At 33.7% G+C, this 27,851-nt stretch overlaps 4 protein-coding genes and 1 long non-coding RNA gene across 8 annotated transcripts in view; 3 read left to right on the top strand and 2 right to left on the bottom strand.

Moving 5' to 3' along the window:
- The first annotated feature begins 562 nt into the window (after positions 1–562).
- LOC113521174 (uncharacterized) lies at positions 563–6,602 on the top strand. 2 transcript variants are annotated; one of them, XM_026906611.3, is made up of 6 exons: positions 563–712; positions 2,343–2,710; positions 2,797–4,020; positions 4,484–5,299; positions 5,398–5,690; positions 5,815–6,602. In XM_026906611.3, exons 2-6 carry the CDS (start codon positions 2,345–2,347, stop codon positions 6,422–6,424), a joined length of 3,309 nt encoding a protein of 1,102 aa, XP_026762412.2. In that variant the 5' UTR covers positions 563–712; positions 2,343–2,344; the 3' UTR covers positions 6,425–6,602. The 2 variants fall into 2 exon arrangements, with proteins under 2 accessions (XP_026762412.2, XP_026762413.2); XM_026906612.3 differs by lacking the exon at positions 4,484–5,299.
- Positions 6,603–7,406: 804 nt separating this feature from the next.
- LOC113521329 (IQ domain-containing protein K-like) lies at positions 7,407–12,209 on the top strand. The gene is made up of 5 exons (XM_026906845.3): positions 7,407–7,866; positions 9,556–9,695; positions 10,570–10,664; positions 11,105–11,234; positions 12,075–12,209. The coding sequence occupies exons 1-5, from the start codon at positions 7,611–7,613 to the stop codon at positions 12,165–12,167; spliced, it is 714 nt and encodes a 237-aa protein (XP_026762646.2). The 5' UTR covers positions 7,407–7,610; the 3' UTR covers positions 12,168–12,209.
- Positions 12,188–16,320, bottom strand: LOC113521330 (uncharacterized). Its single transcript, XM_026906846.3, has 3 exons — positions 15,944–16,320; positions 13,699–13,947; positions 12,188–12,438 (listed from the first exon to the last, which is right to left on the bottom strand). Exons 1-3 carry the CDS (start codon positions 16,124–16,126, stop codon positions 12,283–12,285), a joined length of 588 nt encoding a protein of 195 aa, XP_026762647.2. The 5' UTR covers positions 16,127–16,320; the 3' UTR covers positions 12,188–12,282.
- A 3,554-nt stretch (positions 16,321–19,874) lies between these two features.
- Positions 19,875–27,851, bottom strand: part of LOC113521365 (3-phosphoinositide-dependent protein kinase 1) — a 99,982-nt gene continuing 92,005 nt past the window's right edge. For both annotated transcript variants that reach the window (XM_026906890.3, XM_026906889.3), the window contains 4 exons: positions 23,846–24,104; positions 22,815–23,735; positions 21,785–22,062; positions 19,875–21,675 (listed from right to left, as the gene is read on the bottom strand). In XM_026906890.3, the coding sequence (XP_026762691.1) occupies positions 21,571–21,675; positions 21,785–22,062; positions 22,815–23,735; positions 23,846–24,029 (1,488 nt within the window). In that variant the 5' untranslated portion in view covers positions 24,030–24,104 and the 3' untranslated portion in view covers positions 19,875–21,570. The remainder of the gene's footprint in view (positions 21,676–21,784; positions 22,063–22,814; positions 23,736–23,845; positions 24,105–27,851) is intronic.
- Positions 25,444–27,851, top strand: part of LOC128201587 (uncharacterized) — a 48,569-nt gene continuing 46,161 nt past the window's right edge. For both annotated transcript variants that reach the window (XR_008253310.1, XR_008253309.1), the window contains exons 1-2: positions 25,444–25,915; positions 27,117–27,275. This is a non-coding gene — a long non-coding RNA (uncharacterized LOC128201587). The remainder of the gene's footprint in view (positions 25,916–27,116; positions 27,276–27,851) is intronic.

Genomic DNA, 27,851 nt, shown 5'->3' with positions numbered 1-27,851 from the left:
TTTTAGTATTCAGGAATAGCAATGCATGATCATGTACCATATTCGTTACAGAGTAATCTGTGATATACTTTGTACTATGTTTAGATTTTCACGCTGCACGTTTTATGCTTTATAAGAAAAGGGAATTTTAGTGTAATTGACAATAATTATCCCTATATGTCAAGCGGATCGTCAACTTATCTGTAGTTTGTTGTTAAACAGACTGGTACGATTCTTTTATTACATGTTAATGATCAATTCTATAAGTCAGTATAGAATAATGCCTTTATGTATGGTACAGTCATCAAATATACGCATTAAAAACCACATCGTGCAAGATCCGTAAGTACGACCTCCATCCTACCCCTATTGCCTAACTTCTACTCGGAACACACTTGTGAATGAAATGAACCAAGGGTTGATCAATGACCGCCGTTACAGACGTCATCACCTCTACCACTGTACTGGCATATCTGCAAAGCTATCGTAAATTTCAACCGAGATATAGCCATTTACGATCGTTATTTAGCTAAATAGCGGTGCAATGGTAGGCGCCTCGGCCAGTCGTCTTACAAAATCGGCCGGCGTGCATCTTTGCGTTCGTCGAAGTATAAAGCATCGTGGTGGTAGATTTAACAGTCATTCAGAGGCAAACAGTGCGACAGTGAAGTGGTTAGACTTATATTACATCATCTGAAGTGATACGAGTACATTAGAGATAGCACAATCAAAAGTAAGTTGTATTGAAGTGATAAGTTCTTAAAAACCTGGAGTAAAGTTTCTAATAGTTTAATATTAAAAGGTGACACTGAATTGAATGAAGCCAAAAAATTTGTTTTGTCATTTAAATCAATAAAATATTACCAATATTTTGCTCTATTGAAGTATATTTATAACACTACATGTTATATAAATGCAATTATATTTGACAAAAAATAAACAGTTTTGTATTTCATCAATTTTGTTAGTGATAACTTCAAATCTTTACCGGTTACAAATAGTACACCAGTGAATGCATATTGTTATATATAAAGATATAAAATATTAAACTTTAGTTCACATACGGCTTTTTCAGATCAGTGTTTTCTTAAACATTTTTAAGTAAGTACCTATTAAAACACTAACATAATAATAAAGATATAATTCCAATACGATAAATTATCCCGTAAAATTAAGCACTTACTGCTGCAATTTATAAATAGAAATATGTCTTGTTTGCCACTAACCTGTTTAAATTGATCCTCTTGAATGCATTTCGCTTTCACTTCTCTCACAATCGCAAACCGCTAAATTAGGTCATTGAAATGAATCGTAAAATGAATAACAATATTTATTTATACATAATTTTATTACCCTCTTTTTACAACATATTCTACATCATACAACCCCAAATAAAAAATATATACTCGTATTTTTAAATATGAAAAACTAAAAAATAATATATGTATTCTAAAATACTACTACATATATAAAACATTAATTTCATTTAATCTATTTGGTTAATCTGAGAATATGAAATTCAACTTTCATCAAGTATCTACTTACAGTACAACTTTCGATATACCTAACTTTATTCCAACTACGATATAGGTACGCTCAGGAACTTTCATAACAAACAGTCGTATCATGCTATTTACTATTAATAAAACAAGACATTTCGTTTCTCATACTTTCTGCGTTATTGTGTACCGTCGTGGAAATGGAATCTTGATTCCGATCTTTCATTATTATAAACACAATAGGGAAATTTACATACTAGCAATCTCGTAATAAGTAGCTCAACTAGCACTGTAATGTGTTGCATAAAAAAACAAGATGGAGCATTTCCGAGTTACATAATAACTAAGTATTACACGAAAATGACGCATCGGTCGAATCGCGCGACGCTTGCCAATAGACGTTGTACCGGTTACGGAGCGACACTGACACCAATTTCTTTCATAACAATAACAATAGTGTGACACAAATTGCTTAAGCCATGTATAGCATACATATGTTTACATATATACATTTCAGTAAGGGAATTAATTATATTCGGTTGATAAACACAAATAGAATTAAGAAATAATTTCGATGACTAACATATGACGATGTTGTTTACTAAGATTCAAATCCTATACGTAACTGCATACCAAGTTAATACACGCGAGAGTGCTTTCGCTAGCCCACGCCAACCAGCCTGCGTCAGCTCAGCCGCTACAGTGCGCTGACATTATAGAGAGTTATATAACTTTAACTGTCCGCGAAAGTAAAAGTGATTCTCTGCCTACCAAAGTTTCGAAACAACGACATGCTTTACTAAATGAGGATTAAATCATGTCTATTTTAGTCCATTCTCAGAATTTCTTTATCTTTCCTTTCAGAAATGCGGTGGTTTACATTCAGCTGCATATTATTATCATTACTATTAAGTAGTACATTGGCTGATTGGTCATGGGGTGAAAAATCTGATGATCAAACTAAAGAATTGGATACACAAAAATCTACAGAGTTGCTGCAAGGAGAAAAATTACCAGAAGCTCAAGAAAAAAAATTTGAGTCTAACAGCACTGTACTTGATGACATTGTCGATGAACTAGTCAGCAGCAAACAAGGCAGGAGTTTAGGTGGCTTCGATGGTGTCGACGATGTATACAGCGATCCCACGATCAAGGAAGCCTTGGACGCAGGTGATGATGCTGAAGCTAGAAACCTTATCAAAGGACGTCTCTGTACATTAGGACTTATTGAAGTAAGTATAAATAACACCTAGTTGTTTTCCTGGCTACCATATCAAATTTTAAATTTAATTCTAATTCTACTTAATTTTTTGTTTAGTGTGACGAAGAACCACAAGAAAAGCGCACTTATTTGTCACCCGATGAGCTAATTTATGCCCAACCTGTTGATATAAAACCAGTTGGTAAACCAATTGCATCGATTCCTGTACGTGGACCTCCTAGAGCTTATGGACCTCCAAAACCGATGCCATATCCACCTCGCCCACAAAAGATCCCACCAAAGCGTGTAGGATATGGAAGTAATTATGCAAACAACTACCGACCAGGTTTTTCAGAAAAATACGGCGTCGCTAGCAACAACTTCCAATTTTCACAAAGTAGCGGATTATATGGCGGCCACGAATCTAACTACGTGACTAAACCTCCAAGTTTTCCTAACGAATCTCCATATACCTTTGAAAATTCTAAACCAATTTACAACAAAGGCCCCATTACACAGTCGTCTAGTAAAACGGAAACTGTTGTACAGCAACACGTTCATCATCATTACGTTCATGGTGATAGTGACAAAGATCCAAAAGTAATTATTAAGCCGGTGGCAATACCAGTAGGATCTGTTGGACAGTTGGAGTCAATCGGAAGCTTAACATCGCAATCACATGTACAGCAGTCGACAGATATAATAACAGGCGGTGGGAACGATTTTAGTGGAATACATTCAGGTGGCTTTAAACCAATGGCAGGAGGTTACTTAGAAAATAAACCAGGATATGAAACTGATACAATCTACGGTTCCCAATATAGTCACAATAGTTTCAACAAAGGCAGCTCGAATATTTTAACACAATCATTGCCAAATCCCTATCCTAGTAATACATTCGAAGACCAAAAGTACGGTAATTCGTTAGGCGCTTACGCTACTCAAAACAATGAATTCTATAAAAAAGAGCTACATGTAGGATCCACAGACAATTTATACAACCGAGGACCCGCAACCTTTGGTCAAAACAATTTATATCAAGAAAATTATCATGAAGCTAAAGCCCAAGGATTTGAATGTGTTTGTGTAAACTATGATCAATGTCCTAGTCAAGAAGTTATTGGTCGTAGAGATGATTTGTATCTACCTATTGACCCACGTAACAAAGGTAGTGACATCACGGCTTTAACTGAAGAACAACTAGACAATCTCACAAAGACAGATGCCTCAGAAAGCGCACGCGAAAGTAAAATAAATGCTACAGAGACTGATACTAAAAAAATAAGCAAACGAGAAACCAAGGAAGATAGCTCTACCGAACCTTCAAAGGAAATACAAGCGGTAAGTAAGCTGTTACTTATTTTTAATAACATTATTTGAAATTACTAATATTTTTGTCAATGCATCACCATTCTATTTCACCCCACTATACATCCTGTAATAATAATACCTTCCTTGATCCCATTTATTTGTACACGAAATATATCAGTATATTTATTTTATCACTATCATTCGTCATATAAAGCTTAGTCTATACTAAATTCCATTTTCAAAGTTAAAATAATGTATGAAGCAGTGTAATCCAACACTTTTAAATAATATTACATAAAATGTTAATGTAGACCGAGCTTAAAGTTGAGGTAAGCTATTCGTTCATTCGGTCCAGGTTCGTGTTAATCATTCATATTATATTACGTCCAATAGTAACAGCTTACAAAAGAAACACTAAACAATGGGCACTTACATGAAGCTAACACTAGGTAAATAAAGTTTCGTTTACAATAATACATAAATATCACTGCAGCGCCTCATTGGATTGGCCGGGTATGGCGGCAATGGCGGCAATAACAACAAACAAGTGCAGCCCACGTTTGGTGTCTCTTTTGGGTTGCCCCAGCCATCACATGGTGGATATCCCATCAATCCTTTTAATTCTAATCCTCTCTATAACCCTTACGGTCCAGCTCTCAATAGTGGTGGCCTTAATTTGGGTCTAATTTCTGTAAATCCATTACTATCAGTTCAAGTTTCAAAAAATGATTACGGCGAAAAAGTAGTAAAACCTTTTGTGAACTTACATGTGACACCTAACGAACACGTAGTCGACAAATTTAAGCACCTGTTTCACGAAAAGAAACTATATTTACTTAACAAACATGAGCATTATCATCACTTTACAAATCCTCACCATTTTGATCACTACCATAAACCAATACCTCCACAATATGCACCTGCACCTCACTTTCCTCAATATCACGGTCCACCAGTATACTCTCCGCATTACCCACACTATAAACCCGCTTACACAAAAATTCACCCGTACAACATTCACCACGAACCACACCACCACCCTAATGATGATTACTACGATGACGATGATAATGTTGGACATTACGATGATAATATAGATTACCTCAACCATAACCAAGGTTTTGAAAGATCGTCAAAAACTAACGCAACAGACAGACAAAGTAATTATGCCAATCGATATACATATTCCCGTTCCCTGACCCTCCCACCAAATGATGGGGCAAGCCGTGGAGGCCAAACCATCCGTTTTCCTGAGAATAGAAAGAAGAGAGAAATCAGTATAGAAAAACCTAGCAAAAATATAGAAGAGGTAACCTACACCCAATACTGCAATCCTTCTAATGCCAATAAAATTACTCGAATCTATAAACTATTCACTAGCTGACATTTGTTTTTTTTTTATTCCAGCGTCAAGGATACTTTGGACAACAGTCTATTCAACAGTGTCGGCCAAATCAAGTCTGCTGTAGACGACCGCTTCGACCTCAAGCAGGAAACCGAGGCCAATGTGGCATAAGACATTCCCAAGGAATTAACGGCAGAATAAAAACACCATCATATGTCGACGGCGAAAGTGAATTCGGAGAATATCCATGGCAGGCGGCTATATTGAAAAAGGACCCGAAAGAGTCTGTTTATGTCTGCGGAGGAACACTAATTGACGGACTTCATATAATGACTGCTGCTCATTGTATCAAATCGTAAGTATGGTGATAAACAATAATGTACCTTTTGGTAAATTATTAAAACAATGTTAAATCATTACAATCTCATTAATAACTTTTATAAACCTAAAAATATTAATTCACTTTTCTTCTATTTCAGATACAAAGGATTCGAACTAAGAGTACGTCTTGGTGAATGGGATGTCAATCGTGATGTAGAATTCTATCCGTACATCGAAAGAGATGTGGTATCAGTACATGTTCATCCACTGTACTACGCCGGTACTCTGGATAATGACCTTGCTATTCTGAAGTTGGACCATCCTGTCGAATGGACGAAATACCCACACATCAGTCCTGCCTGCCTGCCTGATAAATACACCGACTACTCCGGGCAACGATGCTGGACAACTGGTTGGGGCAAGGATGCTTTCGGTGACTACGGCAAATATCAAAATACACTGAAAGAAGTTGATGTCCCAATATTGTCTCACGGTCAATGCCAACAGCAGTTAAGGCAAACAAGATTGGGCTACAACTATGAATTAAATCAAGGGTTCCTTTGCGCTGGTGGTGAAGAAGGTAAAGATGCCTGCAAAGGGGACGGAGGAGGCCCACTAGTGTGCGAGCGTGGTGGTACCTGGCAGCTTGTGGGTGTGGTTTCCTGGGGTATTGGCTGTGGACAAGTTGGAGTACCCGGCGTCTACGTCAAAGTAGCCCACTACCTGGACTGGATCTCACAGATTACAGGCAAATTTGCACCGTACTAAAATACATATAATTTTTTTTATGAATGTCACAATTATGACTGAATTTTATACATATATTTATTACTAGGTGTTAGACCTATTTATTATTTGTAATTTATTATAACTTTGGATGGTAATATCCAGAGATTACGAGTAATTGCATGTGCAGATATAATAAAATATAAAGTAAATTTTTAAATATGACTTTTATTATGAATTTTTATATATTACGAAGATAAAGATTTCACATCCTAAAACTTCCATTCAAAAGTAAACTATTCAGAAGGCCCAAATTTGCAGCGATTGGGACACTGGTTGGAACTGCTAGGATAATTTTTTTTTTTTCAATATTTTAAGGGCTTTCTTCAGGTATATCAGTCCTATTGTACCCTGAACTTTTCAATATTTTAAGGGCTTTCTGTAAGAAAGAGGGTCGTACACGGCCATAGGCCTAGAGCTCAATTAATTAGAAAAATAAATACTTTTGTCTTGTCACTAAAATAATCTTTGTACCCAATGGTACAAATAAAATACGTACGGTACGAAATAAAATATTTAAATATAAAATAACATTATTGGTCTCCCGTAAAACTCCACATCCATCACAAACACATCATACATAGAATTTGACTTCATTTAAAAATAAAATATACCTATAGTAATTTATCTGAGTTTAATTAATAAATTTCATCACATTATCCAATAATTTAAAATGGATGGAATGATTAAAACAATGACAATAAATAAAGCTAATATCTAATATTTGGTATATGTGCGAAAGTGTATACAAATCTTATATTATTAATACGATATACTAAGTCTATGATACAAACAGCAATCATTATTAGAAAGGTTAATTAGCTTATCTACATTTCACTATCGGCGCACTTGTGATATTTACACCTTTTTTTATTTAATATCATTCAAAAATTATATTCTTAATCTATATCTTAAATTAATTAAAAATCACGAGAGGTATAGAATACTCAGATAAATATATTTGTAAATATAGATGTACTTATATAGCAATTCATCTGAAAAGTATACTATGTTATCTTTGGATCCCAACAAAAAAAAACCATAGATATAAAAATTAAATCAATGTCAACATTGCTTCTGACAATTCCTTTTAATATCTGATAATGCAAAATAGTTATTTCCTTTAGAGGATATAAGATATTTAACAACTAAATTTTAAAATGAAAAAATGGCTGGTAAATCTACAGAACGCAAGGGAAAAAGCAAAGAACCGAAACCTGCTATAAATGAAACTACGGATACACTAGCGACATTCACACTGCCTGACAGTCTACCTTGTTCTGAAGTGGAATTCCCAGTGCTGATAAAGAAGAAGACCAAAACCAACTGGCTCGAGATTTTGGAAGAAAGCAATAATAAGATAAGAGAAATAGAGGAATATACAGAGAGCAAAAAACAACCGATACCAAAAGCGCCATTTCAAAGTACATATTACATTTCCATACAATTTATAACCTTTTCACCCAAATTCAAAAAGGCGATTCTCAATTCGGTTATTTTTTTTGTTACCCCATAACTCTATCAGTAGTAAACCGACTTAGAAAAATATGTTTTTATTTGCAAAGATATACTTACAGATTGATCTTGATTTTTTTATGCAATTTAAAATAGTAATCAAGCTGACGGCCCACCTGATGGAAAGTGCTAACCGTCGCCTATAGACATGAGCATTACCATGGACATAACAGAGTATACTGTTTCGCCCATGATACCTCCCATGCGTTGCCATTCCTAAGGACTCGGGTGTTATTCCTCTGTAATTTGTAAATTCACTACCATATCCCACCCTTCAAACCGAAACAGCCATGCAAACACAACTGCTTCACAGTAGAAACACGAATGGGACAGAGATGCCCAAGCAAACGACTTTTGTACAAAGACCTATAACAACACTTCATTCAGTTTCATAAAATCTTTGTACCAAGATAACGGTTACTTGTATTTTTACAGATAATTTTGATTTCGAACCATTTAAATTTTTTATTGTTTTGATCATGTTGTATGTATATTATAGATAAATCTCTCATTTAAAAAAAAATTGTCTAAGATTCCTGCTATCTCGTATAACAACGGAATCATTCTGAAGCGCTATTTCCCTTTGAAACCAATTTTTTTGTATGATATTACAACGAAATTATTATTATCCCATCAGGTGGGCTGTCAGCTTGTTCGTCATTCTAAGTAGCATAAAAAAATGAATGCTTCATTTAAAATAACCTCGATTTTAAATTCACTTGTATTTTTTGTATATTATTCGATATCGGCTCAAATCATTGATGATCAGTGCCTTACTGTTAGACTTAACCTAATGAAACTGCGTAGAGATGTTGCATTTCTGTGCATCTTCTACCAAATTTATCATGGGCAGTGCTCTGAGGAATTGTTCGGATTGATACCTGCTACTGATTTTCGTACCGTACAACCCGCCATAAACTAAAGTTTCCTCCCAACCATCTGGACGAGTGGCGGCCTTCCACCGTGCATTTTTCAAGGTACTTTCTTCCATGAACAACCACTCAACTTCCAGCAGAAGTATTTCCGAATCAATACATCATAACCTTCAAGAAAAGAGCATATTCCTTTTAAAAAGGTTCATGATCAACCTTTTTAAAAGGCGGCGGTAGTCACTTACCATCAGGTGAGCTGCATGCACGCGCGGTGTTGTAAAAAAAATCTTCGCCAATTTTGATAATTATTTTTAGATTCAGTTAGGATTACTTCCGTGTTGTTCTCATATTAATTTGATTGAAGTTGATTTCCATTTAACTAAACAAAATTTTAAATCATAGTTTCTACATATGAAATGCCCATCCTGACTAAAACACATTTTAATTTAATTATAACATTTTAATCCGCAATATTGACACTATATGAAGAATAACGATATCCTGTATATACAGCATATACACTGCATATGCTGACTTCATCCTCACCTATCGACTCACACTGGTATCTTGACATATGCCGATATTGCAAGCAAAGTTTCAATTCTATTACATCCCACAAAAAAGTACAATAAATTGGATAAATTAAACTTTACTGGAATATTCAAAAACTTGTAGGAATAAATATTTCGTTGCTATTTAATTTGCTTATGTTATCTCATTTTACAGAAACAGAATGTGACTATATAAAGAATGAGGTTTTTGTTTATCTTATGCCCGCTTTAGAAGAAACCCTATGCAAAGCAAAAATATGGGGTGCGCTTGTAAGGCAGAAATGTTTTTTCAATGGAATAGACCATATTGTTCAAGTAATTATTAATACAATATTATTTTTGTTATAGGCTGCTTTAATATACCTTATATTAAAGCAGCCTACTTATTCTATGTATAACAGTGTAAGACAATATCCAATCCAAAATGCATAATACACCATCCATAGAAACTTAATTTTAGACTGAATTCTCTTTCAGAACAGAGTATGATACCTAATTACCTAAATAATTTTAATGGTAGATCTCGCGTATTTTTAAATTACCTGATAGTAGGTGTATCAAATAGTGAAATAGAAAAAAATTATGTCCTAAGTACGCCCTGGAAACCATTATGTTTAATTCCAGGTAAATTTATCGCGATGGGCCAACTGGTCTGCCTTTTTATCCTCACTTATCATCCTTCACTGATCACAATCGCCAGCGTATACCGTCAACGCAGGCAGAGTTTAGGAAGGATACTATACTGATGCACTTTTATAATATTTCTATTATTATCGACTTGTTCAACTGGTCATAGTTTGTCACTATATTTTTCAAATTGAAAATATTATTAAATCGTTAACATTTTATGTTTGGTTTAGAAACATTTTAGTTCAAGATAACATAATTGAACAGAGTTCATAAGCCATCTAAGGCCTTAATGTGAAACAAATACTACTTTTATGAATACTTTTACAATCGGTAAGATTTATTCCCGTGTTGGCGCCATATTAATTTTGTATTAATATTAAATTATAATTAACATTAATATAGGCACTACTAATTTTATGATGAAAGCTACAGTATTTGTTTGCAAAGAAAAAAACTTTTTGTTCTACAACACGATTTCCAATTCTAAATTCAAAGAAGTCCACCTTATGCGTGGTGGAAATTAGATTAACAGACAATTAATAACACCTTAATCCTTCAGGTCTTATGGAACAATAATCCTCGTTATCCAGAACGCAAAGACCAAAATTTGCATTTATTTAATATGCCGTGGATCCGAAAACACCTTAAAGAAAAGTATGCAAATGTTATTTGTTCTTAAAACTTACTTTTTTTTATTTAACTTTGTTACTGCCGTAATAACACCTTAGATTATAAATAACATATGTAACTTTAGAAAAATAAAATAATAATTCGTAAAACTGACCTTTGACCATAATTTGTGCATTCTATAGGCGACGACGGTTACCACTTTTCATTAGTCCCTTTAGAAAATATATCTATCGATAAATACAATTTACAATGGCCGTTTACCATCAGACAGCCTGATTGCTTGTAAGCCACATTTGTGGTATAAAAAAATAACATTTACGCGTGAATATAGAAATTATTCTTGAGTTGAATTTATTCTTATGTGTGCTCCAACGAAAATGTACTCATTTTAATAAATTCATTTGCTACTTTTCTTGAGAGGCTGACGAGTCCTCAGCTATTCGCAAAATATTTTCCACTTTCAGCCCACGGCCCTATTACCCAAAATCTTGGTTATGGCCCGAAGACTACGCTGCCACGTTAATACAAAAGACTGTGCGCCAGTATTTTGTACAACGTGAGGATGAAGTGCAAGAGATGCGCGACTTTTGGAGGGTATGTAGATATTCCATAACGTCCTAGCGCTGGACGTGGTAACCTATTACTACCACCATGGCTAAGCGACTTGGTATAATTTCATTTTCAGCTTTCCGCCTCTAGCACAAGAAATGAGTAAAAATTTGTATTTTTTTTTAATTGAAAAGTACATTTATATAAAAATGTAAATTTTATAGTATATAATTGTTTGCAATAGTCATTTAACGACAATTTTACTTCCTTTTTGTTGTCTTCACACGATAGGTAATAGACGTATAGGTAATAGATTTTTTCGTACATAATTAGTAAAAAAATATTAAGTTCTTTTTTTATCGAAACAGCAATTGTATATCTATTTTAAAAAAAAAATTACTTTCCCGTGAGTGAGCCACTAAGGGAACTTATGGTCGAGTGATAGTCGACTTACATAAATGCGAAAGTTTGTAACATCTGTTATGTTTGTTTACATGCAAAAACTACTGAACGAATTTAAATTAAATTTGATACATAAATAGGTTATTCTTACTTAAAACATACTTTATATAAAAATTCACGTGGCTGGATACAGTTAGTAGATATAAGTATATTAATTGCACGTACCTATTCTTTTTGTCTGTTCCATTATTAATCACTTAATTTATTTAGACATAGGTACTAAGTTCGTTTACTAATTGTACCAGATAAAAAAATATGGATTCCTGTGGATTAAGATGTATCCGTAATTTCACTACCATATCTCAGTGATACAAAACCAGCCAAATGAAGCTGTTTCAATGCATAATCACTTATACATACCTAGCCATTGCTTCAAAATATTTTTTAAGCTCAAAAGTTCAAAAGGTGAATTATTGTTTTCAGAAACTGGAGGTGGAACGTTTTATCCCTGATATGGATACAAATCCATATTTATGCAAAAAGTTTGCATCACTCCAAACCTTCCGTAAGAACTAACCACTGAAATAATATTATCGTTTAATTAGTTTTTAATTATTTTATTATCGTATTTTTCCCTTCCTACAGTATTCTAATAATTACATAGCTATATAATAAATAATTTCATTTTCTTTTAATTAAGCGGTACTCCCTCATACAATGATGGACTAGCTGGTTTTCCAAGTCCCATCGTGAAGTCCACTGTTGGTTTTTCTCCAGGCTTCGCAATCCTCTGTACTCTATTTGGACTGTGGTTATAGGTTAATTGCATTACAAACTCCTTCATTGGCTGTAATAATAAAATTAATACATAGTTATTTATTTATTATACATAAATAACATTTTTACTAATATTAAAGTAATTCGTGATACGAATATTACTTCCGATGGGCATTGTTTCTTTTTATTACAATTAAATAATATAGCCCGGTTACAACACGGACTAAGTAGCGGGAATAACTTACTAATATTAAATCTACCTTATTACACTAAGAAGCGTATTTAGCTAAGACAAATTTTTGCGATAAACAACTTTTATTACAATATCTGATTTAATCATACTGGTACACTTGTTTCACACTACTGCGTAAAGATAAATAGTAACAGTAATATCTAGCATTATACATAGATGGAATAGATTGACACTCTTTAATGTTTTCGCCAAAAGATTACAATAGTAAACTTATTATAGATACAAACAATTACAAGAATGGCCTTATCTCTAAAAGTGATCTCTTCCAGGCAACCTTTGGATGGAAAGGAATAGTATAATCTATATAATTATGATATAATTATTTTATATTCCTTACTGATCGAACCTAAGCTGTCAGTCATACTAATTTCGGTTCTGATTATTAATATTAGTCAATATATTGCATAGTACATAGAAAAACGTAATTTATGATTAAAAAAAATTTAAACCACTTTTTTTTAAGATGATTAATTAACTTTTATCTTATTATTGCATATATTACCATATATTGTATTGTACCATATATATATATATATATATATTTAAATTGTAATATTTATAAATTCTACTATGTAAATTCAAAAGTGAGAGTGAATGGCCAGATGTGTCTTTCACATAAAACTACTAAACAGATTTGAACGATTTTTAATAGATGGATAGATTATATCCTAACTTAACATACAAGATAATTTATATACTAAATCAAGCAAGCAAAGATGTAGGATTGAGCTAACATTAGAGTATGTTTGTTTTTACCTCTTGAAACTTTAACAGCTATCTTCAATTTAGAACACACGCCAATACTTAGTATTTGGCATTAATTATTCTTACTATTATAATATTATAAATGTGAAAGTAAATTTCTTTGTTTATTTGTCATGTGTTACCTTTTAATTATATGTTATTTAATTTACCTTAATGGCGTAACCAATTACTATGAAATTTGGTACACATAGATGTATATAGTATATATGGCATGCAGAAGGTTATAAGGCTACTATTTATCCCAGTCAGTAAACACAGTCACAGTCACAAGAATAAAGTCATGGGTACAAGCTAATAATGAAGATTACAAACCTCTAATCCTTTTTTCTCATGATCATTAACAATAAATTTCTTCATCAAAGGTGGCATCTCTATTATATTTGGCAGGATTACTTCTGGTTGTTTATGAGCTTCATTAACAGATGCAAACAATGCTTCTTCTTCATTTTTTGGTATTAATTTGTAATCTGCTTTATATGATGTACTATAAATTTCTGTCAAATTTGGTAATTTTCTGCCTCTAAACGTTTTTTCAACCCACACCCTCACTTTACGTGGTTCCTGAAATGCATTAATAATGTTCATGTAATACAATTTGTATTTTAGAAAGGCTTCTTGTTTAATAACTATTAATAATAACTCAATTTTTAAATTTGAGCATGGCCAACTAGTTCCACATTAAATAGGAGCCCTTATTAATGAGCGCAGATCACCACTTTGTCACAAGTAACATTGCGTGACTAGCGCACTGTTATGTGTCGCCGTGTGATTTTATTTTCAAGAGATTTCATTCCTAGGTCGAACCATCGGTTGAAGTTGGGGTAACAGTGCATAACATACTGACATAAAACATTATCATAAATAAGAGCACCTATTGAGTTTATCATTTTTTGAAAAAATTATTACATAAGTAAACATATATGTCATACAATTTCACCTTTATAATAACAGTAAAAATCTAAGTACTTACCTACATTAAATTATTGAAAAAAAAATATGTATTTATATGAACTATTTTAATAGAATAAAAAAAGTAACCAAGTTTTATTGAAATTATTAAAGTAACTACTCTCTAAATAAAACAAATATATAAATAAACATTCAATCAATTAAGATTTTCTCTTTGTACTATTATTAAGAATTGACAGACCATCTTATAGTTGATTTAATTATTCATTTGTTTATTTTTTCATTAAATTCTATTGAAACACATCATATACTTAAATATATACAATTTTATTCAAAATTTTTATGTAAATACTTATATTCTTGTTTGTTATTTTTGGCATCATAACTAATTAATCATCATGAAATTCAGTATACACAAGATTTTATTTTTATTTTTAAGAGGTTTTACCTTCTTTAGGTATATCAGTCCTATGTGAGTCTCCATTCCATCAGTTATACCCAGAAGAATATAGGTTACTTTTTATGTTGTTCATATGGAATAAGTTGCAAGTAAGTAAAAAGTGCTTTTAAAATTGATCATAATTATATCAGCTTTTAACAGTCCACCGCTGAACATAAGCTTCCCACTTGGGAGCGGCATGCTTGGCAAGAAGATTGGCAACTGCAGTCAGGCTTTAGAGATACTTTAGGAGACAATGCTACCTATACCGTGAACTCAGGGCGAAAGAAATTGTTAGTAATGGGGTCAAATAGCCCCATTGCTAGCAATATAACCTGTCAGGTCGACCTCCACATGGTTACTCCTGGAAACCATCATAGCTAATTCTAATTGAACTCGTCAGGATGGGCTAACTGACCTGCTTTTATCCTCATCAGTCATCTATCACTGATGACCCACCAGTGTATACCAATAACACACATGAGGTTACCATACTATTATCACCCCTTAAAAAAAAGCCCTCAGACTCTCTTAGTCAGCTCTTACAAGACCCACGGGATAGGAATGGGTGGCTTATTTTATGCCGGAACCACACAGCCATAATTTATATAAATACCTATTTAATTACTGATCATCATTCCACATTCTTTATGAGGTAGAAAAAGATAACAAGAGCCTATTATTGTTTTGAATAAAAAAAAATTGCATATAAAAACTCTTCGATTATTGAGGTTATTTATTTAAAATTTAGATTTTTGATTAAAAGCAAGGTACAAAAAAACAACTTAAAGTTGTAATAACATAAACAAAATATTATAATTGGATTTTTATTTAAAATTTAGATTTTGGTTAAAATTTAGATTTTTGGTTAAAAGCAAGGTACAAAAAAACAACTTAAAGTTGTAATAACATAAACAAAATATTATAATTGGATACCTATAAATAAAAATTTACACAAAGCAAACTAAACTAAACCATTAGCTGTAGATAGCTTTTTTAAAAGGTGAAAATAGAATGGCAATCCTGCCTGAGCTGCTGTATATGCTAGTGCTGCACCTAGAAACAATGATGATTTTCAGGGGCAACTGAGTGAAAGTCGACCAGATATTGCTAGCAATAGAGCTATTAGATCTTATTACCAGCAATCTTTTTGACTCCAATTGATAGTAGTAAAAATATGTACTTATACGAATATAAATAATAGTCTACCTCATCCGGACAAGTTTCAACTTTCACTATCTTCATAAAACTGGGCTCAGGATACCGCTCAAACACTGATCTGACGATAACTCTTCCCACTCCTAAATTTTTCAGGCTCCCAACTATTTCCCATAGCGTTTTGCCTTTAAAATTTGTCGTACGTCCTACATACTTTATCACAGGAGTAGACATTTTATATTCTTAAAATTAGTTTCTATTTTATATTATATTCTGAATTTTTTTATGCAAAAGGTTGGAGTTGACTTGAAAGTTTGCAATAAAACAAGAAAAATTATTATTATTATTGCTATAAAATTAGAAACAGTAAATTATAGTTGATTGAGGTTAGGTGTCAAGCACGTCAACTTTCAAATAATAGTATCTATCTAATAATATCTATCTAATCTGTGCTATCATTACTCGCTGATCGTCTAAGAACAAGGAATCACATAGAAGGAATGATAAAATAAAACTGTAAATCATATGCTTATCTCCTTTCCTCTTATGCAAATATAATTAGTAAGAAGAAGACGAAAAATACACCATCACTTGCTATTTTTGTCAATTATTAGCAGGTTTTTTTTTTATCATTTAAGAGTTTCTTCTTGTCGGTGCAACTAATTCATGCATCTTCTTCCAGCCAGTTCTATCCCAGACCATGTTCTTGATCTCCCTATACGACATGATATGCTATTTCTCGGTCTTTCTTTTCCTCTTTTGCATTCTATATTTCCCTCTACTATGCTCTTAAAAAAATTGTCATGTCGTATAAGGTGGCCCAGCATTTTGCCTCTTCTATTCTCTATTATTTTAATTAATGTTCTTTTCTCGTTTACTTTTTTCAGGACTTCCTTATTCGTTAGTTTTTCTGTCCAACAGGTTAGTGTATATAAAATGTTATACGGCCGTATAATCCTACCAAATACAAATATAACCTGCTTGCATACTTTCTATATAAACTGTGGTAAATATATAATCTAGTAATGTAAAATTTTTCATTCATAAATAATTAACATATCAAACATTTTCTATATACTTTCGTCCTCTTTTTACTAATTATATTTGCATAAGAAGAACGGAGGCACCCATATGATTTACAGTTTTGAATTTATCATTCCTTCTATGTAATTCCTTATTCTTAGATATTAGGCTGCTATGAATTGAGAAAAATAGCAACTAATAGTTTATTTTTCATCCTCTTTTTACTAATTATATTTGCACGAGAAGAAAGGAGGTAATCATTTGATTTATAGTTTTTATTTTGTCATTCCTTCTATGTAATTCCTCGTTCTTAGCTGGTCGCTAGGCTTTTAGTCTAGACTTGATGTTTCACATGTCACTAGCAAAAATCTTTGGATTTTCAAAGATTTTGGAAGATTTCACTGGATTTCATATAGACTTCGTTTATTGCATACTTTATAATATGAGGGATTTTACCATTGAAATATGTCTGGCATTTGAAAATAGTTGCTATGAAAAATATAAATGTTTTGCTTTACTAAATTTTATTATTTGTTAAATAGGCATAGATAAAGTATATATCATGGGTTTTTCTTTTAGACTTTTTTATTCACACTAAATTCTATTTCCCATTTTACATTTTATGATGAACATAATTTTTGACATTTCATTAATAGTGCCTCTATGGAGCGATTAATGAACTAAAATTACTGTTATAGAATAATTTTGTTTTTTGCCACTCAATCCCAAATAATTTATCTCTGAAATAACATTAATTTAAAGTTTTTATAATAGGTAATTAGGAAGCAATTGTGCAACATTTATAGTTTTTTCATTTAACAATTAAGAATCATTTGCTTATTTTAGTTTGGGTAGTCTCTCTAAGCATTAATTATAAACTACACTATTATCATATTACCACGAAAAGCAGAACCTACATGTACCTATTAGTCATGTTTTGTTTTGGACACCCGATCCAAAAAATACTTGATAGATTTGACATATTTTAAATGGGGTAGTTTTGCATTTTTAATTTGGTTTTTACATTTATTAGTATAATTCTTTTTACGCAACTTAGAATGGCAAAAAAGCTGACGGACCACCTGTTGGAAAATAACAGCCGTCGCCTATAGGGTCTTCCCCCTGGATTGTTAGTAATAATACGGACTACCAGCCCATTGCTAGCAATATACCCTGTCAGTTCAATCTCCACGTGGTCCCACCTGAAAAATGTGGTGAATCCCAGGTATATTTATCATGATAGGCTAACTGACGTGCATTTACACTTGTCATCCCTCATTGATGCCCTTGAAGTAAGACGGTTTGGCAACCACAGTTTGGCTTTTGATGATGTCTTAAGAGGGACGTTGCAGCGACAGCCATGGGAAAGCAAAGTGACCCATTCGATGCTGGACCATACAATAACTGTACTGCACATGTGACTGTAATTAAATGCGTGCATTTTTAAGAAATTACACTTGCAGACGTGAAAACAAAGTTTATGTTGTTTCCATCTCGAGCCCATTCCTTACAGGATGCTATTTTATACGTGATTAACCTGCTTATCCCTCTCCCTCTAACGTACTTTCTTTTTATTCTCTTATAGGGGGATATCTGTGCCCTCTGCTTACTAAGAACATTCGTTAATGGGGTATTTTTAAGGTGAAGAGGTGTTAACTACCATACATCTATGTAAGGTATGTAATATATTGTATACTAAGATTCCAATTTATCCAATTCTACAATAGGTACTTAAGTAGTACTAAAATTATATTGTAGCCATCCATTCGAACTTAATTCGGTTTAAAAAAATACAGGCCATGTTATTCACTGATAATGTAGCTTTCTGTAGGTGAAAGAATATTTAAAATCGAGAATTTTTGAGTTTATCTATTACAAAAAGTAAAATCTTTCTTTTTATAACATTATTAGCTTTTATCTGCGACTTCGTCCGCGTGACCAGGATATATTTACTGACCAGGATAAAAAGTAGCCTATGTCATATAGAATAAGTATACCAAATTTCACAGTAATTAATTAAGCCGTTAAGGTGCTATAGCTTGTTACTTTTCACATTTATAGTCAGTAAATTAGAATGATCAGTAAATTAAAAATGACTTTATCTATTGGTTGTAAGTAGCACAAATATAAATTTAGGATAGCACTTAGTCTTTTCTATAAGTACAAAATAATTTTAGGTTATAAACCATTGATACCATAGAATAAAGGTAGTATTGATATCTGTGCTTTTTTCACCTGTAAATTTTTTAAACCGAGGTAATTGATACAGATCAAATATCCCAATTAGGTTTTAATTTTGATGCCTATATAAAAACCTCCATGTCACTAGATATCATAAAAAAGGTGCTTATCATCCTAAAACCTACAGCCATTGAGTCACTGAAAGTTCTGTAATGAGCCAATACTCCATTGCAGAATCCGAAAGAAGCACATTAAAGTAACTATATAGAATTAGTCTGAATTGAAAATAGCAATGGGACATAACTCTAATATCAGTTTGGAAAGACCACAGACATGTCTGTAGGAAAGACAGGTTCTCATGTGGCCAACCCAAAATTAGATGGTACTACCCAATTTCCTGGTTTCACCGATGTTCCTATCATGATTTTGAATATCCTTATAATACATTCCCCAAGAAATGAGCTATCATATACAAGACTCTGTCTACACTTGAGATTTGTGCGATCAAACAACCTATAGCTAGTAAAATGTGGTATCTAAAGTGATAAAAATTTGGATATTGACTAAGATTCACCAATTATCATTTTGTGATAGACCTATCAGCTTCGTAATATAAGACAAGGCAAAAGACTGCATTGTGTAGAAAATTGGATATTTTTAAAACTTATATTACATTATAATTTTTTATTATTTTCAATTTTTTAATAGTAATTAATTGTTCACAGTAGTTACCTGCATATTCAAAAGCATATAGGTATTTAATAAATAAAAAGAAAAATAAAAAATCAACTTCAATTTATTTTCAATTTCTTATTTTGTTACTTCATGGAATTTACGCGATACAAATGTTGTAAAATATAATTACAATAGTTAACAGTTATTAAATTTTAAATGCAGAATTATTATAACAATGTCATGGGTATGGTCGAATATTTTTGATAACTATTGCATTCTTTGTCTATACTAACTGATACCACTAAAAGAATAGAATAGTTTTCGGTCCTAATGGCGGAACTTTACCCTACTTTTTGCTAGTTATGAGAGTTTTATTGAACTATGGATTTAATCCAAATTTACAATAAGCCCTAGTTTTAAATATTCCAGGCAAGTTTTAGGCATTTTAATACATACACTATTATAAACAAGCTATAATAATTATAATAAATCATTAAATTTTGATAGGATACCATGTCCTTTAATGCCATGACATTGAATATTTCAGGTGGCTTTGCAAATAACTGTTTATAGTAATAAAAACATTAAAACAAACAAATTTGAATTACTATCGACAAGCAATTTCTAAATTAACAAATATGTAATTTGGATAAATTTATCAAGCGTTCCGATAGCAATAATAGCCACCTCTGGTGGCCTTATCCGTATACTTTTGCTAAGTTAAGGATTATAGTGCACGCATACGTCGCACGTTAGAAGCGTGGTAGGGCCCTCTACGAGACGCGACTACGCGCTCGGAGAGCAGGTGAACCGAGAGGGGAGTGCGGCGTGATAGGACATGCTTCATGTCTTTTTTCGCATTCCCGTCAAGTTCTTTTCAATGAAGCTATACTCCTTGCATGTTTCCATTTATACGTAGTCATTATTATATATTGACCGGGCCTTGCAACGATTCATTATACTACTTAATTTCTTTTATTAAATCGCTATTGTTTTAGGCACCGCATCAGCAACGTAATAATATATGGAAACATACCGATCATAATTTCCTACTGTTATAACTGTACAGCAGTCACATTCCGTTGGCAAATCATTAAAATTAAAATAAATAATATTTAATTTAGCTATAAATTGCCTAGTTACCAACCGGAATGGGCTTTGTGAACACGCGGGTGGTGAATAACAAGTCCATTCTTACAAAGGTCCGTATAAATTACAACGGCCCACGACTACACATTATACTATACCTAAGCGATTGCAATAATAATTTAAGACAAATATTTACATACCGATATCCATATTTAAATAAGAAACTTAAATTAGAACAATAATTTAAGATATTCGGGACATATTAATAATAGGAATCAGTCATTCAGTATATCATATCAACAGCGATCGATCGATAGCGATGTCGTCTCGTAGCTCATCCTCCGGTGCGGGAAGCGTCGGGCGCGGGCGTCTCTCAATGCGCTTTGGAACATATGTGGCGCCGCCCACAACTCGCGGATCGCCTTACAGCGGAGTACGGTAGACTGGCAGACCGGCAAACTACCAGAGCGCAGCCGATCCCACGCCGGCCGATGCAGAACTTAAAGGACGCCAATATTCAGAACACGAGTCGTTCATCGCGAAAGCTTTCTGGCTGATGGTTTCCGTGCTCAACATGAAAAGGCTAGATGTATCCTAGAAGTGTGCACACGCCATGCGAGGGCGGGGGTTATGGGTTGGGGCGCAAGGCCCCTGGGGGGGGCCGCGGCGGCGGCGCGGTCGCGACTCGGGGCAGCGGCCGTGTCGCCGCCTTAAGTCGTGTCCCGCCCATATGTGCCGATGCGCACCTCATCAATGACGCGTTGCCATTCTAAGGCATAGGAATCTGGGTCTTCAAGATAGTATGTCCGGTTAGGCTGTAAAAAATAAAATAAAATTAATAACAATAAAATTTATTAAATTTAGTAACAAAAAAAATTATCAAAGTAATTAAATGTGCTGTTTACGTTAATAAACATGGCTTACCGTGTGCACTAAAAAAATTCTAAAGTTCTTAGCTTCAACGCGCAATTCAGGAGACCACGGTATTTCACCTTTAAGCACCATGTTGGTGGGATCAACATAAAATAGGCGAGGTCCTGTGGTCAGCAGTAACATTCGTCGCCGTGGAAATAGACCCTTCCTTTTATCTACTTGTCCTTGTTTCAAAATCAATTCTCCGTCGACGAATTGGTGCCATTTATTTTCACGAGCTTGAACTTCAAGACGACGTCGTTTTTCCTCAGGACTAATATCCAAGATTCCTAGAAAAAAAGATTTTTTTTGCATTTATTACTTAATTTATTACGTGATGTTAAATTATTACACAAAAATATCTACATTGTGGATTTAATCGCAATAAATTTTCGAGCATAACTATATAAGGCAAATTTAAAGAAATCCACAGCCCTATCGCGATTCATTCATGACTTCATAGGATGGCGCAGCGCACAAGTAGCCGAGAGCACAGAACTCAAACGCAGTGTGGCAGCATTGCACACCGGAAGTCTGACGTCATGTCTACTATAGGACAGTAAGCCAAGAACTGAGGACGTCCGTTCTAAATTGTGAATAGCAGTGAACATGATGATGCAGCACAATGCACACGACATGTGCATCAATAACACTATAAAAAATTTTGTAGACAATTTGAAGAAATGTTATGAATGAATTATAAACAACATAATTAATCCTAACATAAACATAGTTTGAAAGTCAACGTTATTAGCAAGGAAACATAAAAACAGATCATTACGGACTCTGTTCAGTTATGAAACGAGACTCGTATAAATTTGCCAAGAATTTAGGTCATGGACGCTCCAGTTGCCTCTTACTCGTCGCTTCAGTGCACTCGCACAACTCTTCGTAATTGTCCACAAGTTTTGCAAGTGACTACAATTTAACTCATAATGTGAAAAAGGTTTCGTTATTATTTTTCTAACTAGTTCTATTCAATTGTATGTATAAAGTGATTTTACTACAAACATTACATTAAATTAAAATCTTAGTAAATTACCTTTTGAAGTAGACAGATCGAACTTCCATAGTCGCACAAGTTGGTCATTTCCTAAACCTGGCTCCAAGTGGTCAGGGACATTATAATCTTCTTCAAATGAGCCACCAGGTAAATAGGGGCTTATCGTTGGAGGAGTTTGTTCCCATATGTTGTCCCAATCAATACCGGCAAAAAATGGATGATTTCGAATACTTTCATAAGTTTCCCCTTGATCATCTGCCCCAATTCTTTTACTATGATCCAAAACCAATAATTTTTCAACTAAATCTTTCGCATCAGCGGGAAATCCTTCAGGGAACTCGTACTCCATTTTAAGGATTTTCTGGAAGATTAGAAATTCAGTGGCAGCACGGAACGGAGGTAATCCCGATATCATTTGATATATAATGCATCCAAATGCCCATAAATCAGATGTACGAGTATCTAAGCAATTATGCAACAGTTCGGGACTAACATACTGTGGAGTTCCGACAAAGCTTATTTTTCTTGAACGCTCATTTCTCGATTCATCTTCCTCTTGAATGCTAACTCCTGATTTTATTTCTTTAGGATCCATAATTTTGGCAGTTCCAAAATCAGCAATTTGTAAGTGCATGTTTTCGTCCAGTAAAATATTTTCCGGTTTTAAATCACGGTGGATTATCCCCTTAGCGTGCATTTTTTCTAATGCTAATAAAAGCTCTGCGGCATAAAATTTTGCTACGTTTAGCTCGAAAGAGCCAACTGTATTAATATGATTTAATAGTTCGCCATTCTTGGCATACGACAAAACGAAATACAATCTTTCGTCATCTTGAAACGTGCAATATAGTTTTACAAAGCCATGTGGAACGCTAAACAACATGTTCAATGCATCTTTTTCTCTTTTTATGTATTCTCTCTTCTTTTTTCTGATGATATGGATCTTTTCACATACTTTTACTGAAAAAGATAAAGTTAAACATATATTATTAATCTTTCAAAAAATAATTCCTAAATTTCATCACATAACTTGCAATAAGTTATAACAAAATATAATTAATTTCACTTACTTGCATATTCTTTTCCACTGTGTATATCTTTAGCAAGAAATACTGTGCTAAACATTCCTTCGCCTATCAATTTGCCAAATATATAGTCTTTAGCTGTTCTTTTCGTCGGTTTGAAGGACTGACTGGGCGCGGGAGAGGCAGTCGGCGCAGGTGTTGGCACCGGGGTAGCTGGAGTTGCTTGCATTTTTATTGGCGACTCCACGAGCGACTCCGCAGCAGCAATCGGAGCCCGAACCTCGTTCGCCGCTCGACTGCTGGTCTGTAACAAAAAAAATGGAACTTAAACTACATATTACATAGAAATATTATTCAGAGATTTTAAAATTTCACATCACAGACGTTTTGAGCGGCAACAACAGCGATGCCGCGTCGACGCGATTCGAAAGCGTGCACTTGTTTATCGGTCGGCGAGCACGACAGTGGCGGCTACAGTGATGGTGGGTTGGTGGTTTACACGTCATGCGCGGTGGGGGCCAGGGGGCAACGCGCCGTCTGGCGTGCCGCCGTCTCGGAAATTAGGTGACCACTAAGTGTGCTAAACAAAGTCGGGTTATTACTTAGTAATATTAACTCGAAATCTAAATCTATAATTTTTTTAGGGGAATTTACTAATTTACTGTCAACTTATAACGTCAATATGACCGATAACTTTTGTTTACAACCATAAACAATACTACGAAGAATGTGATATTTTAAATTACAACAAAAAGGCACAGATTAAAGACTCAGAAAAAATTGCATTCTAGTAAACTGAAATAATTTCTATTAAAATTAAGAAACGATTATTTCATAAAATATAATGTTTTTAGCAAATAGCCACATTGTTGTACTATTATTAAATTGATTTGTATTTAACCACTATATTAATATTGTTTGCAATACAGGGATTTGGAAAGGTAATGGTATAACAATATTATTCATTATAAGCACAATGAATATTAGTTAACAAATGAAAAATGAGTGAATATATCGCGTAGAAAGTTTGAAAGCAAAACTTAAAATAAGCCGGCCATGTTCAGTGGCCTCACCTACAGTTCGATGATCTAATTTTTAAAGTTCGCGGCTTGATTTTTTGTTTATATTCTTATGGAGGCGTCGTCAGACAAAAAATGCCGCGTCCATTCAATGTGAGCGAAGACAGAAAGAGAGCTATAGTTCGCAATTCTATCCCTCTCTCGTAACCATACAGCAGACATCACAACTTCGTGGTTAACGGTTAACTGGCTAAAAACAAACTTGACGAAAATCAAATGAAAGTATCCTGATACCGTTGTGTTGCGAGAGAAAAATCTGTTTAAGATTTATTTTGTAGAATATTCGTATTTTAAAAGGATTTGCAGCAGAGTTTTGGATAATTTAATATATAATTGGTACAATAAATATTATTATTTCAGTGTAGCCAAGACACTCGATAGACAAAACTGACGAGTTGTCACGGCATAAGGTGGAATGCATGCTATAATTACCACTAGGTCACAGACAGATTTTTGCGTATAGACTACAAAGGTGAAATTATATAAAATTAACATTCTGTAAAAGGATAGGAAAAGTCACAACGAAAATATACTCTTAGTATATTTTATTACATATACATTTTATTTTTGTCTCTTTCTATCTATCTGATTAGTGTAATAATTGTTATTGTTTATTAATTTGAAACATACAAATTAAGAAATAGGATTCATTGAAAAAGTATTTTATGCGTCACCTAATAATAGGCGAGGTCCGTACAACCGCAAGTGGGTCTCGAATTCCGTGGCGGGCGATGACGGTGGTTGCGCGGTGCGGCGCGGCATACACCGTCGCAACGGTACTCAGAGCGCATTCCCACAGTAACGCATTCCGCAGTCGTACTCTCCATCCACAGTCGACCTCGATCCCCACTACACACGAATCCCCCGTACGTCGATACTCGCGCGCGCCTACCAATATATTTATCCACGATTTTTTATTGCACAAGCACAAGCGACATGCAGCATGCAACATACACAGACATTTAATGCGTTCCAAACAAACATGGTGAATTGCCAACATACCTGCAACTAGTTAACCTTAAATTTATTGCTGTTGGTATGAAATTTGTCTTTGTTTTTTTACCAAAAAAATTTAAAGAAACAAAACATCGAATAACTAACTACCTACTTAGTGTTAAGAAACTTATGTTACAACTAGTAATAACCTCATACGAGCAATAATATATTTGGGTTTATATTATAGCTTTGGCTGAAGGGATATGCATGAGTTCAACATTGAGAGCCAATATCTATTGATATTAAATCACAGAGGTCGGCACGACATTACAGCCTTGTACTAAATAGGTAGCTGGGGCGGATGCGGAGTGTTATGTTGCATTAAAAGTCTATTTGTCTCTCAATATTCATTCTACATCCTGGTTTAGTTTGCCGATTTATTAAATCGCATGCAATAATTATCCAAGTGTCTGTTGTCTGTGTTACAATGTCACGCAAGTCATGATCCATGTAAAATGCAGCAAATGGTTGTTATTGTTATGAATCTGAATGTCAATCACATGCATAGGAATGACCTTTATAGTAGTCGGTAATAAATACGCAATCAATGTATAAAAACAAGAAGCTTTATCTAATTATACAACAAACAACTCGTTTTGATGAAATACACCAATAAGAATGTCGTTCTATAAATAACAAGTAACAAGAGTTTGTTTATTTAACATGCCATTTTATATTTAACTGCGGCAACGGTATTTTTGCCATTGATAGATTTTTATTGTGACAATCGCAACAGTAACACAAAATTCCTTGTCAATTTATCAGGTCATAAATATAGTTTAACACTAATGTAGGAGTTACATCTTCGATATCCTTTTTTTATTTTAAATTTAAATAAAATAATAATACACTTTGAAAATGCGTAAATGATAGTGTTAATCGTTGATATTAAAGATGTTTCTTTCTTTATATTATGGACAAAGGTTAATAATCAGAATTGTTGTGTTATGTCAGCAAGTATAGCCGGAAATTCTATGAGGAAAATCTGCTGAATTACCAATCGCAATTTGGTGTATTTCCCCTATAACATATGATATTCTTCAAAACAACCCAGTAATTTCTGTTCCTTCATTTCCTTATAGGTGTTAATTTAAACAACAATCAATTTCACCTTCATTAAATGTTTATAATGTTTATAAGTGGGGTTATTACTAACAGCAACTTTAATCCATCGCAAAACTTAGAAGTACTATGACATTATCATAAGAATGTGGAAAGGAAACTTTATACTGTCATTACAGATGAAATGATGAATGCGGCCTGTAAGACGGTCGAAGTGGTAAACAAGTTGGTCACGCCGGCGACGCGTGAACAAACAAGTGCGGAGTCCCACCGACCGTGCGCCACGAACGCGTTCGCGCAATCGTCATCACCGCCGCGCGATGTTTGTTTGTAATTTTGTAAGTCATTCATACGCGGACATCTAGCCGTTCAGAGCGGTCTGCTACGGCTACAAGCTATACACACAGCGAAAGTGCGTAATCACTGGTCTATGAAGCCAGGATTTCCGCTCTTATTACTGAAAATTCTCTCGATCTCATCTAATAATATATTAAAATAAATACACTCTATGCAACATACCTGCATGCAAACGAAAAACAAACTTTTGAATTACTTCGACTCTAAAGATCGTAATCGATATTACTAAAATCAATACTAATGTATTGACAGAGTATTGATCAAATTAAACACTACAGATAAATTTTCCCACTTACACCTAAGTATATGTTACAATATCATACATCCCTCAAGTATATAAAGTGTATAACTGGTAATTTTAGAAAGCATGAAAATATCCATGGTACATTAAAAAATCAAGAAAAATAATTTTATAAATAAATATACTGTCCATAACATGTTAAACTAATATATAATTAATAAAATACTAATTTATTCATTTATATCATATATAAGCTTTTGATTTACAAAAAATACGATACCCAAAATGAGACAATTCCAATCACTACACGACAGGC

Source organism: Galleria mellonella, unplaced genomic scaffold (genome assembly GCF_026898425.1).
Source record: "Galleria mellonella isolate WM207_F2 unplaced genomic scaffold, CSIRO_AGI_GalMel_v1 utg55, whole genome shotgun sequence".
NCBI classification, from domain to species: Eukaryota; Metazoa; Arthropoda; class Insecta; order Lepidoptera; family Pyralidae; genus Galleria; species Galleria mellonella.
This window is presented reverse-complemented; position numbering and strand designations above follow the sequence as displayed.